The sequence below is a fragment of the Rhinoderma darwinii genome, chromosome 1 (assembly GCF_050947455.1).
Source record: "Rhinoderma darwinii isolate aRhiDar2 chromosome 1, aRhiDar2.hap1, whole genome shotgun sequence".
NCBI lineage: Eukaryota > Metazoa > Chordata > Amphibia > Anura > Rhinodermatidae > Rhinoderma > Rhinoderma darwinii.
The window spans coordinates 164,502,970-164,523,843 of NC_134687.1; the positions used below are offsets into that span (position 1 = coordinate 164,502,970).

At 41.8% G+C, this 20,874-nt stretch overlaps 1 protein-coding gene across 1 annotated transcript in view; it reads left to right on the forward strand.

The window, feature by feature from the left end:
- Positions 1 to 4,369: 4,369 nt before the first annotated feature.
- Positions 4,370 to 20,874, forward strand: part of CFI (complement factor I) — an 88,457-nt gene continuing 71,952 nt past the window's right edge. The window contains exons 1-3 of the mRNA XM_075860523.1: positions 4,370 to 4,609; positions 18,493 to 18,742; positions 20,478 to 20,640. Coding sequence (XP_075716638.1) covers positions 4,550 to 4,609; positions 18,493 to 18,742; positions 20,478 to 20,640 — 473 coding nt within the window. The 5' untranslated portion in view covers positions 4,370 to 4,549. The remainder of the gene's footprint in view (positions 4,610 to 18,492; positions 18,743 to 20,477; positions 20,641 to 20,874) is intronic.

A 20,874-nucleotide genomic window follows, 5' to 3' on the forward strand; every position in this document is an offset into this window, starting at 1 on the left:
ACCCTTGAGCAATTATGTTAGCACCGCTGTAAACAGTTTTGCTGTTTAGAGGAGCTATAAAACTGACCTTCCTTTGAGCTAGTTGAAAATCTGGAGCATTACATTTGTGGGTTCGATTAAACTCTCAAAATGGCTAGAAAAAGAGAGCTTTCATGTGAAACTCGACAGTCTATTCTTGTTCTTAGAAATGAAGGCTATTCCATGCGAGAAATTGCCAAGAAACTGAAGATTTCCTACAACGGTGTGTACTGCTCCCTCCAGAGGACAGCACAAACAGGCTCTAACCAGAGTAGAAAGAAAAGTGGTAGGCCCCACTGCACAACTGAGCAACAAGACAAGTACATTAGAGTCTCTAGTTTGAGAAATAGACGCCTCACAGGTCCTCAACTGGCAGCTTCATTAAATAGTACCCGCAAAACGCCAGTGTCAACGTCTACAGTGAAGAGGCGACTCCGGGATGCTGGCCTTCAGGACAGTGTGGCAAAGAAAAAGCCATATCTGAGACTGGCTAATAAAAGGAAAAGATTAATATGGGCAAAAGCACACAGAAATTGTACAGAGGAGGATAGGAAAAAAGTGTTATGGACAGACGAATCGAAGTTTGAGGTGTTTGGATCACACAGAAGAACATTTGTGAGACGCAGAACAACTGAAAAGATGCTGGAAGAGTGCCTGACGCCATCTATCAAGCATGGTGGAGGTAATGTGATGGTCTGGGGTTGATTTGGTGCTGGTAAAGTGGGAGATTTGTACAAGGTAAAAGGGATTTTGAATAAGGAAGGCTATCACTCCATTTTGCAACGCCATGCCATACCCTGTGGACAGCGCTTGATAGCGCTTGATTGGAGCCAATTTCATCCTACAACAGGACAATGACCCAAAGCACACCTCCAAATTATGCAAGAACTATTTAGGGAAGAAGCAGGCAGCTGGTATTCTATCTGTAATGGAGTGGCCAGCGCAGTCACCAGATCTCAACCCCATAGAGCTGTTGTGGGAGCAGCTTGACCGTATGGTACGCAAGAAGTGCCCATCAAGCCAATCCAACTTGTGGGAGGGGCTTCTGGAAGCATGGGGTGAAATTTCTCCCGATTACCTCAGCAAATTAACAGCTAGAATGCCAAAGGTCTGCAATGCTGTAATTGCTGCAAATGGAGCATTCTTTGACGAAAGCAAAGTTTGAAGGAGAAAATTATTATTTCAAATAAAAATCATTATTTCTAACCTTGTCAATGTCTTGACTATATTTTCTAGTCATTTTGCAACTCATTTGATAAATATAAGTGTGAGTTTTCATGGAAAACACAAAATTGTCTGGGTGACCCCAAACTTTTGAACGGTAGAGTAGGTCCGTGCGAGGCGCGTGAAAATCACGCGCGTTGTACGGACGTATATCACGTTCATCTGAATAAGCCCTCACAGTAATTATATATTTCTTGAAACAGGGGTAGAAGGTCATTGCAGGTGGAATAGAAATTACATCTCTGCATAATGCGGCGTCCTGCTCGATAATTCATAATCTAATTTAATACAGAGAATAGAACAAAATGAGCCATCCATCACAGATGTCCTAAGATCCCATAAGATTGTATTACATGCTATATCGCAATGTGTTTTTCTGGGCATACACGTGCACGATTATCACGCAAGTTAAATCGCTACGGAGACCTCACCTAAGTGTTACAGCTACTGAATACAAGCAAGCCTCAGTGCAAACACAGGAGACTTGGATTGGGATTGACTGCAATTAAGTACAACTGTGGTTCAGTGCTCCCGAGTATGACCTTATTTCGGTGCGGCCAAGTGCATGTTAGTGCTACTGAGTTAGGCTCCATGCACACGACCGTAGATTTCATCCGTAATTACGGTCCGTAATTACTGACCCATTCATTTCTATGGCCGACAGACACCTTCCTGTATATTTACGGGAAGGTGTCCGTGCCGTAGAAACCTTCCGTAAAAAATAGGACATGTCCTATTTTTTCATTTTACAGACCGTGCTCCCATACTTTATGATGGGAGTACGGTCTACAAATGCGAATGACTGTCCGCGGCCAGCCGTGCCCGTAATCGTATGAACCCGTAGAATATAGTGAACATGTCATTTTTACTGCTCAATGGATGCCGTAAAAACGAAGACCCCAAAAAAATGTTGCAATCGCTGATTTTTGCCCATTTCACCCCACAAATATATTTTTTTCAGTTTCCCATTATATTACATGGCACATTAAATGATGCCATGAAAAACGCCAACTGTGTCATTAAGGGGTTAAGTAATATGTATACATAAGTGCAGACTTTATTGGGTGGACCAGCCACCCTGTGGAGTTCTCTGTAATCAAAAGTTCTATGGGTAGAGGTATTGTAAAACAATAAGGAAGTAGATATTTTTTTAGCTAGCTATTGTGAAAGGTTTCCTAGAAGAGGTAGGTTTTTAGAGCCCTCTTAAAGCGTTGTACATTGGTGGATAGTCTTACAGAATGAGGGAAAGCCTTCCAAAGAAGAGCAGCAGCACAAGAGAAGTCTTGGCTACGGGAGTGAGAGGTGGCTGCCAAGCATGAAGACGATGTTGGTCCTTAGCAGAGTGGAGTGCACATAAGTAATCCAAAAAAGGCACATAAGTATACATTAGAGTAGACAGATAGATAGACAGACAGGTGTTGCACTTCAGAGGGCCTTGAATGTTAGGGTAAGAAGTCTAAACTGAATTTTAGGTGAGATTGGTAATCCGTAAAGCAACAGTTCTGAGTTATAGATAATACTTAAGACACAGGTATGAAGTACAAGAGTGGTAATGGTGGTTTGGACAGATGGAAAAATCAGATGTTGGTTTGCTAGTTGCAGGATGGACACTAAGTGTAAGGCCAGACGGTGCGGCTAACAACCACGCCAGCACCATATTCGGCACGGCTTTCAAATAGCCTGTTAATGGCCATGCGTAATGGCCCTTTACCTGCAAAATCATTGGTATAATAATTAATGGCCGCACAATTTTGGAGATAAAGGGACGTTTTACCTGCAATAACGCACAGCCATTAACAGGCCATTTGACAGCTGTGCCGAACAAGATGCAGGCGCTGTTCCACATCACGGCCGGGTCAGGGCCGCTCTGTGTGGTCTTACCCTTAGAGGTTGTGTCATAGCCAGATTAAGTTTGAGATAGAGGAGAGACATCATGAAGGCAACAGCAGAGATACAGCCTAATGTTCTCTGTAGGACTGAAGGAGAGAGGTCAGAAGAAGAGTTGTAGAGCTGAGTATCAGTGGGGTAGAGGTGATATTGGTAGTCAAAGTTGCGTTAAAAAAATATAAAAAAGTTATCTAGTACTTCTTGTTGTGGTGCTAGAAACAGTTGCATTATAGAAGGTGACAGGTCCAGTATGGACACCTTTTCTGGTTTTAGCCAAACTCTTGATAGGCACCTTCATTTGGGAGCTTGACAGACCAAACTGTTTTCCATGCAAGCAATAATAGAAATGTTTTTCTTGAACTACTGTTTTAAGGGAAAAAAATGCAGCAAAGTATCTGTATTTAAAGGGTAACTAAACATTTCACAAACTTCCGAGATGTCATAGTGACATGTCAGAAGTTTTGATTGGTGGGGTCCGAGCACTGAGACCCCCACCACTCTCTAAAACGAAGCGACAGAAGCACTTGTGTGATCGCTCAGTCACTTTGTGTCTGTTTGTTTTTTTCCGGAAATCAATGTATCGGCGTATGGGCTCAATAGAAAGTCTATGAGACCGTACTCCGATACATCGACTTTCCGGAAAAAGGCGTACAGAAACGAAGCGGCTCAGCGCTCACACGAGCACTTCTGCCATTTTATTTTAGCGATTGGCAGGGGTCTCAGTGCTCGGACCCCCACCAATCAAAACTTCTGACATGTCACTATGACATTTAGTTACCCTTTAACATGGTTTTACTGATGGGGTACCGTGCAACACTACCGCAATAAGTGTACATACCCTAAACCGTGACTAAGTGTTTTAAAGATGTTAGGGTCCTGGCACTGAGACCACTGCCAGTTGCTGCTGACAACCTCTCTTATCTGTACTTTAAAGATACACTGCTGTCTCATAGACTGCATATCAAGACTGCATATCACTTTAAAAAGTAAGGCTTAGCTAACAGGGTGAATAATGTCTCTGTTTTCATTTGTTTTGGCTCACAAGGAAGATCAAAAATTCACTAAATGCATTTTTCTTTGTACTGTTATTACCATCAGGTTGCTAAATATCGAACAGCCACTCCTTAGTAAAATGCCATGTGAGAAGGAAATAAGTGATTGAGAAATGCATTAATAGTGGATAGTTAAATAACTGTTGTCTTTGTTCTTTCCCTTTGTATACTGGATTATGCTTCTTTGGGTTGCATAGTAATCTGAATCTATAGAGTTCAGATTCCAGTTACGTTCTGTTAACCCTCTAGTACTTCTACAAATACAACGCTACAGCTTGTTAGATCAGTGGTTAAAGATTAAACGTTGTAGATTTCTGCCTAAATTCTCTAGAAACTGATGGTTTTGGGAAAACGACACTGACATCAGGATGAAGACCTCAAGCTTAACATGGTTTATGTTAAGCCTCGTCTATGTCTGCATTATAACGGTAAGAGATTAGAGTGATTTACAATTTATAGAAACTTATTGATCTTTATTCTGATCTCAAGTAACCCTGTGTACACCTTTAAATGGACACTATAGATGGAAATTCATTGCAGACCGGTTAATTCTACAATGATCTTAATGAATATTTAGTAGATACTTAGATAATATATTCCATGCGCTTTTATTTTTGTGGTAGTGTTGCATCTTGTATGCTTTGCAATTTGTAGTGTAACTATTTCTACAATATTTGCCTGTAATTGTACAATCCCTGGGCTACACAATGATACAGTGCATAACACAACTCGAATAAAGCAACTACTGCACTTTCATCAATCTTTCAAACAAAAGTTTTGATCAGTGGGGGTCTGGGTGCTGAGACTCACATTACTGCTGAAATGATGGGGCAGAAGCGCTCAGCTGTGATCGGTGCTCATCATTAGGGCTTATTCAGACGAACGTGATATATGTCCGTACAACGATATCACCAGCAACCAAACACTTATCACCTATCCTGTTGCTATGGTGGGACAACTCCTTTAGGGTATGTGCACACGTAGTGACCAAAAACGTCTGAAAATACAGAGCTGTTTTCAAGGGAAAACAGCCCCTGATTTTCAGACGTTTTTTGAGCAACTCGCGTTTTTCGCTGCGTTTTCGTGGCGTTTTTTACGTTCGTTTTTGGAGCTGTTTTCATTGGAGTCTATGAGAAAACGGCTCCAAAAACGTCCAAAGAAGTGTCCGGCACTTCTTTGACGAGGCAGTCATTTTACGCATCGTCATTTGACAGCTGTCAAACAACGACGCGTAAATTACAGGTCGTCGGCACAGTACGTCGGCAAACCCATTCAAATGAATGGGCAGATGTTTGCCGACGTATTGGAGCCGTATTTTCAGGCGGAAATCGAGGCCTGAAAATGGGTAGTGTGAACCCAGCCTTAGGCTGGATTCACAAACAGTGTTTTGCTCTGTTTTTCGTGGCGTTTTTAATGGTGTTTTTTAGTGAAATCAGATGTTACATTAAAGTCTATAGTAAAATATAAAATACACTACACACAACTGTATTGAGGTTTCTGCCATTTTTAAGACAATTTTGTGGTCAGTGGCGTTTTTTCCCCAAACGCAGCATGCTCTGGGAATGGTGCTTTTCATGCATTTTTCCTGTATGCTTCTCTATAGGATTTCAAAAACATCAGAAAAAGAGCATGTGCAAAATGACACCAAATTAAAAACAGCACTAAAAAAGGCTTAAAGGAACAGTGTCACGAAAAAAAAATTTTTTACATCAGTTTGATTTTAGTGTTTTATTAAAAACTTTTAGATTTATTTGTGTTTTTACTTTTTTTTATTTTTTCACTTTTTCTTCCCTATGGGGGCTGCCATTTTTTTTTCCATTTCTGTATGTGTCGATTAACGACACATACAGACATGGAATACGGCAGCTACAGTCCCATAGTGAATGCGAACGGGGCCCGTTCCATCCACTATGCTGTACGCCGTCTGTGTGGGAACGGCGCATGCGCCGCTCCCACACAGTCCAAGTTGAACTGTGCGCCGTCCGGCGCCATTTTCCTGTTGCCTGGAGGTCGCGGCCGGACAGTAAGATTACTACTTCCGGTCGCGGCTTCCGGACTTGTGCACTTCGAGCGGCGGTAGCAGACGGAGCGGACGGACCGGAGGGAGCGGCGGCGACTGGAGCAGGTAAGTTATTTCTGTGTATGTAAGTGTTTTACTGTGTGTTTACTAGTGTATGTAAACCTACTACACTGTGTGTTAGCTCAAAAAATGGCGACACACAGTGTAGGAGGTTTGACCGTTCAATCCCCTCGTTTCTCCCGGCACTAGCCAGGATAAAGGAGGGGGGGGATTCTGAGAGCTCACTAGAGCAAGTGAGTTTTCTCAAATTTTGCAGCATAAAGCAATGTGGTTGCTTTACCACATGCAATGCTGCAATTTTGGGAATTGCTCCATCTAGTGACCAGCACTGGGAAATATTATAAATTAGAATCTAATTTATAATATTTCCTGACTCGTGAAAAAAATTAAAAAAATTAGAACAATGTTTAATCACCTATACACTAATTGTTTAACTAAAAAAAAATAAAAACATTTTCTAGCGTCACATTCCCTTTAAAGAGAACCTTTCACCTGCCCATACATGTGCAGCTGAGTGCAGCTTGTAATGGGGAGGGCTGCCCAAACCCTGGAGCACTTTAAATTTTTTCCCTACCCTCTTCTGTTATTTAGATATCGGTGCTGTTATATTTGGCGCCCAATATTTAAGTAACCCACTGAACTGTCAATGGGGCGTGTAAAAAAAATAAGGCCCCACACTACTCAATCGACAGAAATTTTTTTCTTTATGGCTCTCAAAATATGGTGACAACAAAACTAATTTTTTTCCTGTTTTTTTTATTTGTAAAAGTAGTAAAACCTAAAAGAAACTACATAAATTTGTTATAACCGTAATTGTATTAACCAGCAAAATAAAGTTAAGTTGTAGTTTTTAACGCTTGGTGAAAGACGTAAAAACGAAACCCAAAAAAACAATAGAGGAATCAGTTTTATCCAATTCCACCCCAGAAAGATTTTTTTTCAGTTTCCCAGTACATTATATGGTACTTTAAATTTTGTCAATAGAAACAACAACTCCTCCCACAAAAAAACAAGCTTTCATACTGCTCCATTGACAGAAGAATAAAAAAGTTTGGGCTCTTGGAATGTGGAGAGTAAAAAAATAAAATAAAAATAAAAATGGCTGTAGCGCCAAAGGGTTAAAGGGGTATTCCGGAACTAAAAAATTACATTTATTTAAATAAAACAATGAAAATGATATAACTTTACAATGTACTTACGTTTCATCAGATGGCTGTAGCGTCGTATATCCTCCTCCGTCACCGCCCCCTTAGTGAAGCAAAATCTGCACTTCCTGTGCAGACCCGTACATTTAGTCTTCTGCCTTGCTTCCGGTTTCCGGCTTTCACACTGTACGGTTACGTCACAAATGACGTAACCGTACCACGTGCTTCTTTATCTCAGAGCATGCGTGGTTAACACACTCCACCGCGCATGCTCTGTGAAATTATAACCCCTTATAAATTACCGACGGAATACGAAGTTGCGGGAATAACGGCCGTTTCGGCCGTCTTCCCGACAGGTGCAGGAGCTGTGACAGCTGCTGTCTCGTACAGCAGCTGCCGCAGCTCCTACCGCGGGGACCGATCGCTGTGTCCCCGCTGTCTAACCCCTTAAAAGCCGCGTTCAATAGAGATCGCGGCTTTTTAGGGGTTAAGGTACCATCGCCGGCCTGCTACACGATAGCGGCCGGCGATGGTTACTATGGCAACCGGACACCAAACAATGGCGTCCGGCTATGCCATCGACGGAAGCCTAATGGGTCCTGACAAAGTCAGGACCCACTATGCTTGCTGTCAGTGAATAGCTGACAGTTCTAATACACTGCACTACGCATGTAGTGCAGAGTATTAGAATAGCGATCAGGGCCTCCTGCCCTCAAGTCCCCTTGTGGGACAAAGTAATAAAGTAAAAAAAAAAGATGTGTAAAAATAAGAAAATAAAAGTTTAAAAAAATCCCCTTTTTTTCCCTTATCAGTCCTTTTTTATTAATAAAAATATATAAATAAATAAAATATACATAATTGGTATCGCCGCGTCCGTAACGGCCTGAACTACAAAATTATTTTGTTATTTATCCCGCACGGTGAACGCCGTAAAAGAAAATAATAATAAACCGTACCAAAATCACAATTGTTTGGTCACTTCACCTCCCAAAAAATTTATTAAAAATAGATCAAAAAGTCGCATGTACCTAAAAATGGTCCTGATCGAAACTACAGTTCGTTACGCAAAAAATAAGTCCTCGCACGGCTTTATTGATGGAAAAATTATAAAGTTCTGGCTCTTAGAATAAGGTAACACAAAAAGTGAATGATTTTTTACAAAACGTATTTTATTGTGCAAACGCCATAAGACAAAAGAACTATAAACATCTGGTGTCACCGTAAGGCCGAGTTTACACGAGCGTGTGCATTTTGTGCAAGCAAAAAGCGCAGCGTTTTGCGTGCGCAAAAGGCAATCAACAGCTCCGTGTGTCAGCCCTTTATGATGCGCGGCTGCCTGGTTTTCGTGCAGCCGCCATCATTATGACACTCCGTTTGGATGTTTGTAAACAGAAAAGAACGTGGTGCTTTTCTGTTTTCATTCATCCTTTACAGTGCTGTTGCGCGAATCACGCGCGTCCCACGGAATTGCTTCCATGCGACATGCGTGGTTTTCACCCACCCATTGACTTCAATTGGTGCGTGATGTGCGAACAGCGCACAAATATAGGACGTCGTGCGTTTCACGCAGCGGACATACGCTGCGTGAAAATCGCGCACCTGTCTGCACGGCCCCATAGACTAACATAGGTCCCTGCGACGCGCGTTGCACGGATGTATAACACGCTCGTGTAAATGAGCCCTAATCGTATCGCCCCATAGAATAAAGTGAATGTCATTTATAGCGCACGGTGAACGCTGTAACAAAAATAGAATAAAAAAACAATAGTAGAATTGCTGTTTTTTTAGTCACCACGCCACTTAAAAATAGAATAAAAACTGATCAAAAAGCCGCATGCACCCCAAGAAAACTACAATGGATTCCTCAAGGGGTCTAGTTTCCAAAATGGGGGCAGCTTTTGGGGGTTTCCACTGTTTTGGTACCAGAAGACCTCTTCAAACCGTTTAACCCCTTAATGACCGGGCCATTTTGCACGTTAATGAGCAAGGATAATTTTTGTTTTTTTCACGGTCACATTCCAAGAGTCGTAACTTTTTTTTTATTCCGTCGACATAGCCGTATAAGGGCTTGTTTTTTGCGGGACGAGTTTTATTTTGTAATTCCACCATTTTTAGATGCTTATAATATATCGATTAACTTTTATTAACTTTATTTTAGGAGAGAATTGAAAATAAGCAGCTATTCCAGCATTGATTTTCACGTTATAAATTTACGCCGTTTACTATGCAGCGTAAATAACATGTTAACTTTATTCTATGGCTCGGCACGGTTACGGGGATACCAAATATGTAAAGGTTTTATATGTTTTTCCTACGTTTGCACAATAAAAACCCTTTTAGAAAAAAATTACTTGTTTTTGCATCGCCGCGTTCCAAGAGCCGTAACGGTTTTATTTTTCCGTCAATGTGGCCGTACGTGGGCTTGATTTTTGCGGGACAATGTGTAGTTTTCATTAGTACTATTTTGGGGTACATAGGACTTAGATTAATTTTTATTTAATTTTTTTATGGTGGGAATGGGAGAAAAGAACGAATTTTGCCGTTGTTTTTTTGGACGCCGTTCATCCAGCGGTTTAATTAATGTGTTAATTTTATTGTTCAAGTGGTTACGATCGCGGGGATACCATATATGTGTATGTGTGATTTGTTTTGACACTTTTACTTTAAAAAAACCACTTTTTGGGCAAAAAAAGTAGTTTTATTTGATTTTCACTGTAATTTTTTTTTTGTTTTTTCACCAACTTTATTTAACGGATTGACATTTTTTTTTTAGTCCCACCATGGGACTTCACTATGCGATGTGCCGATCGCATATATAATGCTTTGGTATACTTCGTATACCAAAGCATTATTGCCTGTCAGTATAAAACAGAGGGAGCTCCCTCCCTCTGTCAAACACATTAGATGCCGCTGTCACTATTGACAGCGGCATTTAATGGGTTAAACTGCCGGAATCGGAGCGCGCTTCGATTCCGGCAGTTGCAGCAGGAGCCAGGCTGTGTATAACAGCCGTGCTCCTGCCGCTGATCGTGTGGGTACACTGGCAGTACCCGCGCCATCACAGGACGGATATATCCCTCCTCCTGCGCGAACTAGCAGCTGCAGAGGACTGATATATCCGCCCTTCGGCGTTAAGAGGTTAAAAACGCAGATATCCAGTGATTTCAGCTTGTGCTATCAGTAATAGAATGAGAGCACCAAAATGAAGACTGAGATTGCAGAAGTTAGTAGAGCTGGGTGTAGTAGGCGGAGCAAGTGCACTGCTGCATGCACATTGCATGCTGGGACTAGAGCAGTGCATGCAGGGAGGAGAAACACAGGAAGAGAAGAGGAATGAACTTACTGAGCAAAACAAACCTCTCAAGGTAAACAATAGGGAGTAATGTTACTAAAACCATTTATTATCAAGAAAAAGCTAGTCAGAGTGCACTAATATATTAATAGAGGAACATTGCATTGATTGAAAAAAAAAAGGATTGGAAAACCCCTTTAATGTTAGGTGATTTGCTTACTCCTGATGAGCACAAACATGCCCATTTCTTGCATTGGAGAAAGGGAAAACAGCTCCTGATTTTCAGCCGTTTTTTAAGCAACTCGCGTTTTTCGCAGCGTTTTTTTGGGAGCTGTTTTTCTATAGAGTCAATGAAAAACGTCTCAAGAAGTGACATGCACTTCTTTTTTGCAGGCATATTTTTTTACGCGGCTCTTTTTCAAAACGGCCGCGTAAAAGAACGCCCTGTCGGAACAGAACGCCGTATTTACCATTGAAATCAATGGGCAGATCATGTTTGGAGGCGTTCTGCTTCCGATTTTCAGCCGTTTACGGCCCGAAAAACGTCAGAAAATAAGCTGTGTGCACATATCCTTACTGCACCACAACTTCAGAAAATTTTGAATCACAACTGAAAGTATTTGGGCTAGTTTTCTTATTTCACGCAATTGGCCTGAATCTGAAGTGTATTGACTTTGAATATAAGAAAATTCTGGTGCAATCTTGGTGAACCTACACTAGTGTGTTAGGGATTTATATTTAGACCAATTTATTAATATACTTCTGTTATCAGAACTTCATCCTTTATAAACATTCCTAAGTCTCCTAAGTGACCCAACAATGCAGCACTAGCAGCCGGGGGCGTCACTAAGGCTGGGTTCACACACACTATTTACGGACGTAATTCGGGCGTTTTAGCATTGAATTACGTCCGAAAATGCGGCTCAAAAGCGTCGGCAAACATCTGCCCATTCATTTGAATGAGTCTTACGATGTTCTGTGCCGACGGTCATTTTTTTTTACGCGTCGCTGTCAAAAGGCGGCGCGTAAAAAAGTGCCTGTCACTTCTTCAGACGTAAATGGAGCCGTTTTCCATGGACTCCATGGAAAACCAGCTTCAATTACTTCCGTAATGGACGCAGCAAAAGACGCCTGCACATGCCATTACGGCTGAAATTACGGTGCTGTTTTCTCCTGAAAAGAGCACAGTAATTTCAGCCGTAACGGACGCTGCCGTGTGAACATACCCTCAGGGCTTAAAATGTCCGGGAAATAGCCCCAATACATATGTGTCCGCCCCAAAAAAAAGTGTGTATATGAGACAGCATAGCATATCTATAGCACTACGACCCTATAAACTATGGATAGGATTAGATACAGTGGCTGAGCAGACAGTATCACACATGATAGGATTAGATACAGTGGCTCAGAAGGCAGTATCACACATGATAGGATTAGATACACAGCTCAGCAGACAGTATCACACATGATAGGATTAGATACAGTGGCCCAGCAGACAGTATCACACATGATAGGATTAGATACAGTGGCTCAGCAGACAGTACCACACATGATAGGATTAGATACAGTGGCTCAGCAGACAGTACCACACATGATAGGATTAGATACAGTGGCTCAGCAGACAGTACCACACATGATAGGATTAGATACAGTGGCTCAGCAGACAGTATCACACATGATCGGATTAGATATAGGGCCCAGCAGACAGTATCATACATGATTGGATTAGATACACAGCTCAGCAGACTGTATCACACATGATTGGATTAGATACAGGGCTCAGCTCGCTGACATTGCGTCTCCAGCGCTGGACCCAGGAAAGGTAAGAATAATAATTTTGCTTCTTTATGTGTTACTGATTATTTTTGTGTTTTTTTTACAGGTTCGGTTGTTGGACTTCGGATACGAGGACTTCAATGACTGCGTTTTTTTTATTCTCAATAAAATGGTTAATGAGGGTTATTTTTTTATTTCAATAAAATATTTTTTCTATGTGCTTGTATCTTTTTAAACTTTATTATCACCGCCTTAGTAATGGCCGCTGGCTGATTGACAACCTCCATTACTAAGGCGAGGCTTAATGTTAGCCGGTGCAGAGGCTACACTAACCTCCATTATTACCCCGGTACCCACCGCCACCAGGGGTACTGGGAAGAGCCGGGGACAAACCAGTACCCGACCATCTGTAGTGACGGGCAGGCACCGGGGTGGCCGCAGGCTGGTAGTATTAGGCTGGGGAAGGCCAAAAACAGTGGCCCTTCCCACCCTTGTAATGCTGCCTGCTGCTGCTGTGTTGTATTTGGCTGGTTATGAAAATTGGGGGGGACCCGAAATCGTTCTTTCCAATTATTTATTTATTTATTTTTTTTAAATGACGTGGGGTCCCCCCCATTTTCATAACCAGCCAGATACAATAAAGCAGCAGCAGGCAGCATTACCAGGATGGGAAGGGCCACTGTTTTTGGCCTTTCCCCTCCTGATAATACCAGCCTGCGGCCACCCCAGTGGCCGACCATCACTACAGATGGTCAGGTACTGGATCGTACCCGGCTCTTCCCAGCACCCCTGGTGGCGGTGGGTACCGGGGTAATAAAGGGGGTTAGTGTTAGCCTCTGCATCCGCTAACACTAAGCCCCGCCTTAGCAATGGATGCTGTCAATCACCCGGCGGCCATTACTAAGGCGGTAATAATATAGTTTAAAAAAAAAACACAAAGGCATAGAAAAAATATTTTATTGAAATAAAAAAAAAACCCCACACAACCCTCATTAACCATTTTATTAATAAAAAAAAAAGCTGTGATCGAAGTAGTCCTGGAATCCGCCGTAGTCCAACGACCGAACCTGTAAGAAAACACACAAAAAATGATTAGTAACACGTGTTAGGGTATGTGCACACACACTAATTACGTCCGTAATTGACGGACGTATTTCGGCCGCAAGTACCAGACCGAACACACTGCAGGGAGCCGGGCTCCTAGTATCATACTTATGTACGACGCTAGGAGTCCCTGCCTCGCTGCCGGACAACTGTCCCGTACTGAAAACATGTTTACAGTATGGGACAGTTGTCCTGCAGCGAGCCAGGGACTCCTAGCATCGTACATAACTATAATGCTAGGAGCCCGGCTCCCTGCACTGAGTTCGGTCCGGGACTTGCGGCCGAAATACGTCCGTCAATTACGGACGTAATTAGTGTCTGTGCACATACCCTAAGGCTTAGATACAGGGCCCATGTGTGATACTGTCTGTGGGACCCTGTATCTAAGCCTACCACAAGGTAGGCTTAGATACAGGGTCCAGCAGACAGTAATCTTATACAGTATAAGATTACTGTGTGCTGGGGCCCTGTATCTAAACCTACAGTGTGGTAGGCTTAGATACAGGGCCCAGCAGACAGGATCACGCATGGGCCATGTATCTAAGCCTACCATGTGATTGGCTTAGATACAGGGCCCAGCAGACAGGATCAAAACAATCTGTGATCCTGTCTCATGGGCCCCCTAAGCCTGATACATCGTAGGCTTAGGGGTTGTGCAGCCCCTAAACATTGATGGCCTATCCACAGGATAGGCCATCAATAGCTGATGTGTCGCCCGGGACCCGCCAATCAGCTGTTTTGAAGGGGCCGCAGCACTCGTACGAGAGCTGCTTCCCCTTCATTTCACTACTCGCTCACACTGTGAATCGCCGACACCGATTCACAGTGTGACCGGAATGAAGTGACAGGAATGAAGGGGAGCAGCTCTCGTACGAGTGCTGCGGCCCCTTCAAAACAGCTGATTGGCGGGTCCCGGGAGTCGGACCCCGCCAGTCAGGGCTAACCTTACCTTCCTCTTCGGCCGCGGCGGGAGTTCTGTAGTCTCGATGCTGTGCGCGGCGGCATAGCGCTGTGACGTCATGCGCTGCGCACAGCGCTTGACGTCAGGACCTCCGCTGCGATCCGGAACCAGGAAGGTAAGTAAAGTATGTTACTATAGTAACAGGGGCCCGCGGCCCTAGTTACTATAGTAACTTTTTATTGATGTGGTGCGGGGGGCCGTGGGCCCCCCTGGCTTCTGGGCCCGGTCGCAATTGCGACCGCTGCGACCCCTATAGCTACGCCAGTGGACGTCACTATGCTGTTGCTGTGTAAAACTGCTCAAACAGTGGGTCAGGTTAGGAAGTCTGGTGTCTGCTCAGCATTGGTTGACACTGAAGTGCAAAGGGATTTGCTGTGGTTGTCGTTTTGGAGGAGCTACTGAGGAGGCAATTGCCCATTTTGCACATCCAATAGTCTGGTAGTGGTGAAACTTTAAGGGCTTGTTCACATGTGACAGAATTGCTGTGTCTTTTTCGTCCGGAATTACAGATGGAAAATACGCAGTAGAATACAGTAGCAGCAAAGTGGGTGTGAATGAACATTTGTCGTCCACACACTGCAGAAAATTTCAGTCCTGAAATTAACCTTCCGGTGCGTATTTTTCGTTCCTCAGCATGTCAATTCATGCGGCAAAATTTTCTGCAGCAAATCCCTTACGTGTGGACAAGCCCTTAGTCTGACACTGTTGTATTTTATGTGCTTATTTGCAGAATTCTTGCATAGTCAGCCAAATGACTTCTGATTTGATTAAGCAAGTAAACAAACAATTCTTGTGAAAAATAAAGGTGCCTATTTCCTCATACAAGATTCTGATAAAAGATTTCCCACTACTGCTGTAAAAAAAACAATACACTAGAAATATTATAGTGGGAAATAATCAGAAGATCAAGGTGTAGTGCCAAGCGTCATATTTAGGATCATGCCAAATGCATTTAGGGGCAATGTTAGAAAACACCTCTGGATTTGCATCTATACATTACACATATATGTAACTACATTTTTTTGTGGCATTGCTCCATAATTCTTCATCATAAGGCCCTGTTCAGACTCGGCCACAACACAATAATACCGCAATGGATAGGACACACCCTAAAAAACATGTGGTTTTTAAATTTAAGTTTGAATGGGGTTTACAAAAACCCAATTTCCTACTGTTGGACGGCATATGCACTTCATAGAAGAGGGCCCCCTTCTAGTAGCAAGCAGCAGCTCAGCTGCAGGTGGTTCTAGCATAGAAGTAAATCATCCAAAAACATAATTAGCAATTCCCTAATAAATTATTTTTATTACAGCCTTACTCCAAAAACCTAAAAATTTGTCTACAGCGAATCCTGATATTGTCACATTGGGGTTCCAGAAAGCTAAGCTATAAGACTTGTTTGGTAGGTCGTTACACAATAGAGCTGCTTTGTGCCAATTTGTGACATGGGGAAAACAAGAGGCAATCTCTGCAGTCCCACAAATAATTAATTCCTTCAGTAATATAAACTGCCACTACGTGACACAATTTAGTATAGTAGATTGTAATCATGCAATATTTCAGATTGAAATGGTTAAAATAGTAAATAGCCATCTAGAATCAAACCTCTTTGTAAATGAATCAATTAAAAGTTCACACTACTTTCAACAAATGTAAGCAAGCATGTTCACATCATGTTATGAGCCTTCCGTTGGAGGTATACGTCAGGAGGACTCTCGACATATACCACCTACTGAATGCTCAGACATAAACGTCTCCTGTACAACCCCCTCCTCCAGCTTGATCTTTGCGCTTGTTGTCCCTTCTGTTTTCGGTACTCCTGTCCCAGGCGTCTTACATGCTGCGGCGGGGAGTCAGTGGACAGCACTGGTCCGTGTATGCCGTGCCCGACATATGTCCATCAAAAAGGCAAATGTCCATCAAGTTCAACCAAGGGACGGTAGAAAGGGAAGGAATGGGAGAAATTATAGAACTTTGTTTTACGCCTGTTAATCCAGAAGAAGGTTAATAAAAATAAAAATTTAATAAATATAAAAATTACCCATAAGGCATTAACCAATCTTCCCTAAAAAGGAAAAATTCCTTCCTGAAACCTATTTCCCCTGAGGACCTGGTAAGAAAGGTACGGGGGAATTAAACATTTTTAAATCTCCCTCCTTCTTACAGGGAAATTTCACTTTTAATAAATAGTGCCAATTAGCTTCGGCACCTTAATTGTTAAAAGGTTTTATTAAAAAAAAACTAATCTCGGAGACCAAGTGTGTGGAGGCATATGTGGGTTTTTTTCACTGCGGTATCAGTATATGTGGCATAAATGACAAGTTGGGTACACAGATGACAATATATGTGCTTGCCCATGTATACTAATGCAGCAATGTAAGCAAACACACATGCCCCAGTTTTTGGGGTAAACCGAAATACTTTACACTTCTATTGCAAGCTCTAAATTCACATTAAATAGCAGACACTTTATTTTTGCCAACATATAAGGGAAATGTTACTCCATTTACATTAAGTATATTTAACATTAACTAGTTTTGCGTGGTTTTAAACTCAGCATAAAGTATCATCTGAGTATTGAAGAAAATCCATGCACTTGAAAAAAAATTGCATTTTCTGTACCAGCTTTCCTATCTGTTTTAAAGGGGTTATCTGGGATGTGATATTTTTTTAATTAGGGTCTGGAAATGCAATAAATAAACAAAAAAACCTATCCTTGCCCCCAGTGAACCAGCGCTGTTGCTCCGTTGGCAGTCACAGTGGTTATTTACATGCACATAGCATGTGACCGCCGCAGCCAATCAGACGGCTCAGCGGAGCTCACTGCTGACAAATCGTATTTCTGGCATAATGTCAGAAATACAACATATGGCCACTGTACCCTCTGATTGGCTACAGCGTTCACGTGCTACGAGCACGTAAACAACCATCGGGACTGCTGCCGGAGCCTCAGCGCTGAATTGCTGGGGGCAAGGATAGGTAAGTATTGCTTTTTTGGTTTATTTATTTCATTTCCAGCTAAAAAAAAATTTACATCCTGAATAATGTGAAGATGATACCAGGAGTTCAAAAACCTAGGTTCTGGCTACAGAATAAAAATACTGTAAAATGACACTAATAAAAAAGGAAATCTACTATTATGTTTAATCATAGCAGTAGAAACCAGGTATCAGGGCCTTGCACCTTGTATTCAATACTGGGTTTGTTTCTGTGGCTTATTCAGTAAGCTTGTGTAACATATATATCTCCTAGACCAAGACAAATATTTGTATAGCTAAATACACATTTATCAGTCAGGGTTGTGAAATATCTGACTGCACTGCCAGATAAACAATTTTGTTTCTGGTAAATGATGCTGAAGTAGAATATCTGAGTACATATTACATATCTTCAATACAGGGGCGGACATACCATTGGGGCAACCTGTGCAGCTGACACAGGGATTCAAAGAACACCACAGAGAGAAACCCTGTGCCATGTACCACCCCTCATTCCCTGCACTAGGCATGACAGTCTATCAGCTTTGCCCAGAATGTCACGGAGAGCAAATCTGTCTATGCTGCAATATATATAGACGGGGGAAGTATCAGATTTGCAACATAATGATCCATTAAAAAAATTATCTTATAAGTGTCATATGAACCAAGCCTTAGGCTCCATGCACACGACCGTGCCCGTAAATACGACCGCCTGCATTTACAGGCCATGCTCCCATTATAAAGTATGGGAGCACGGCCTGTAAAATAAAAAAATAGGACATGTCCTATTTTTTTCGGAAAATTTCTGCGGCAGACATCTTCCCGTAAATATACGGGAGTGTGTCCATCGGCCATAGAAATGACTGGGTTCGTAATTACAGGCGATTTTACGACCGTGTGCATGCGGCCTTAGAGTACACATGAGAACTATAGCTGATGTATTGCATTTAAGTAACATCTTGTTGTCTTTTACAGGCCACTGTATCACAGAAAACATGTTGGGATGAGAAGTACACTTCTGATTCATGCCTTAAAGTATTTTGTCCTCCCTGGCTGAGATGTGTGGATGGGAAGTGTATTTGTAAGCTACCTTACCAATGTCCCCGAAATAAGACCATAGGGGCATGTAGTGAAGGCAGCAAAACATTTCAGAGCTACTGTCATTTAAAGAGTGCTGAATGTAGCAACGCAAAATACAGGTTTTCTTCAGAGTCTCCTTGCCACGGTGAGAACATCAAAATCTCTGCATTGTACTATTCGCATTGGATTTCTGTATGATATCGAGTCAACATGTGATTACTAATACCTATAGTGTTTAGAGATGTCTAATGTAAATTATATTAAGAAATCACTGATCGATATATTTTTGTATTGTTCTTGCGCTCTACCCACAAAGCTACTACCAGTCTATGTTTGAAGTACAATTTCGATGGCTAGATAAAACTTACCAGTAACTTTTATTCATTCCATTTAAAACAAGCTTTGTGTATGTGGCCGTAAAATAAGGTAACGCTATATGGAAAGACTAGCAATGAATCACCAAGGACTGGATACAATATAACTTGATCACCATTTGGACTCCCTGTCTCTAAGGATAGACAACTGTCTACACCCCACCGGGTCACCAGCAACTAGGTCCTTAGACTTTTCCCTCATAGAGGACTGGATAGCTTGCCACTTATGTAAGGTTTTACATTTGTCCATGGAGTCATCGGAGACTAAAGGTTATCTAAAGAGATCACAAGGCACTGATTTCTACACTACTGGTTGAGAATGGGTTAAACACTATGTCAGCATGTTTCATTGGACATGGGATATTTGCTCACTCTGTGACTTTACGCCACTGGGCAGAGCGGGGAAGCTCTTTAGTGCCCACTGCAGGGATTTAAGAATGAGCCCCAACCTTTGTCGCTTGCTGTCATCAGCCAATTCTCTCTACAGGGAATAGCTAATTGTTTAACAGGGAAAGTCTATGCTTGTATGACAGGATACTTTCCCTCACCATTCAGCACTACCCTAACCTACAGAATTATCATCCATTCAGACACATTAGCTCTACAAAGAAATCTAAAAGACTAGAATTTTTTTTTTTTATTGATAAACTGCCCCCCCACCACACTAAGTGGCGCACTAGGCAACCGCCTACTCCACCTACCCCTTGTCCACTCTCGGCCCTGCCACTGGGTCACCAGTGAATGGGAACAACCTCTACCACTGTATCATCAGGCAATACAACTAGGTCATACAGAACTGGAAATTGCCTAGTGACTTTGTTTAGTGAAATATGTGTCTTAAGAGTTCCCTCACTCATATTTTTATATTGTGTATATTTGAAGTGAAGCTCTACTTTTGGAACCAGTTAAAACTATATAGTATAGTTAGCAATTCCTTAATGTAAAGTTATCCCTGAAATTGCTCTATTTAGTGGCACAGTCCTGTAAACAGACACAATAGATCTCGCTTATAAAAACTGTAGAGTAGATATGGAGTTTAAAATGGCCAATGTATGTGCGCCCTATCTATGAAGCACCTGGCTAACATTTTTCATTGTGGCCAACAGCATTCAATATGGGGTTGTTTTAGTTTGTCACAAATGTGCACCAAATTTATAAGGCTTGTGTGGAAAATTTGGTATACCAGGCCAGACCAGTCAAACATTGTACAAGGATTTTTTTATTTTTTTTAAAGACAGTAGCTCCAACCCAAATAAATCTATTCACTATTTGTGAGACCGGTACACGTCAAGCATTAATTGACAATAGGAATGTTTACATTATTTTTCCCTTTTCTTCAGAAATTGATCCAATGCAAACTGGGTATACCATTTTTAAACTATTATTTACAGTCCGAACCATATTATTATGTACTGTATATATTAATAATAGTTTACATATAATAGCTCATCCAGTTAACCCACATAATGACGCACAAAGATTACATTTATTTTTGTTATGTTTTAGGCAAATTTGAAATATTTTTAAAAAATAAGAATGGAGAACCAACAAACAAGAAGGGTATTTTAAAAATAAAATTACCCAAACAACCCAGTGAATCATTTGTGTGTTCTGAAAAATGGACGATTACAGAAGCCAATGTAGCCTGCCGACAACTTGAATTTTCCAAGTAAGTTACAAGTGTCAATGTTTAAGAAAATATAGCAGGATTCCTCCAGCTCACCAGTATGTATGTCCAGATTTGGACTGCGCACGGATCCACGTGGCGGCACACGGTACAAACACAGCAGAAACGGAAGAATTTGATCTAGCGCTGTTTTGTTAAAAGGAAGTAATATTTCAACTTTATTTCAGACAAGAGTAAAATCCACTAGGAGTAAGGGTGGTTGTCTCGGCAGTAAGA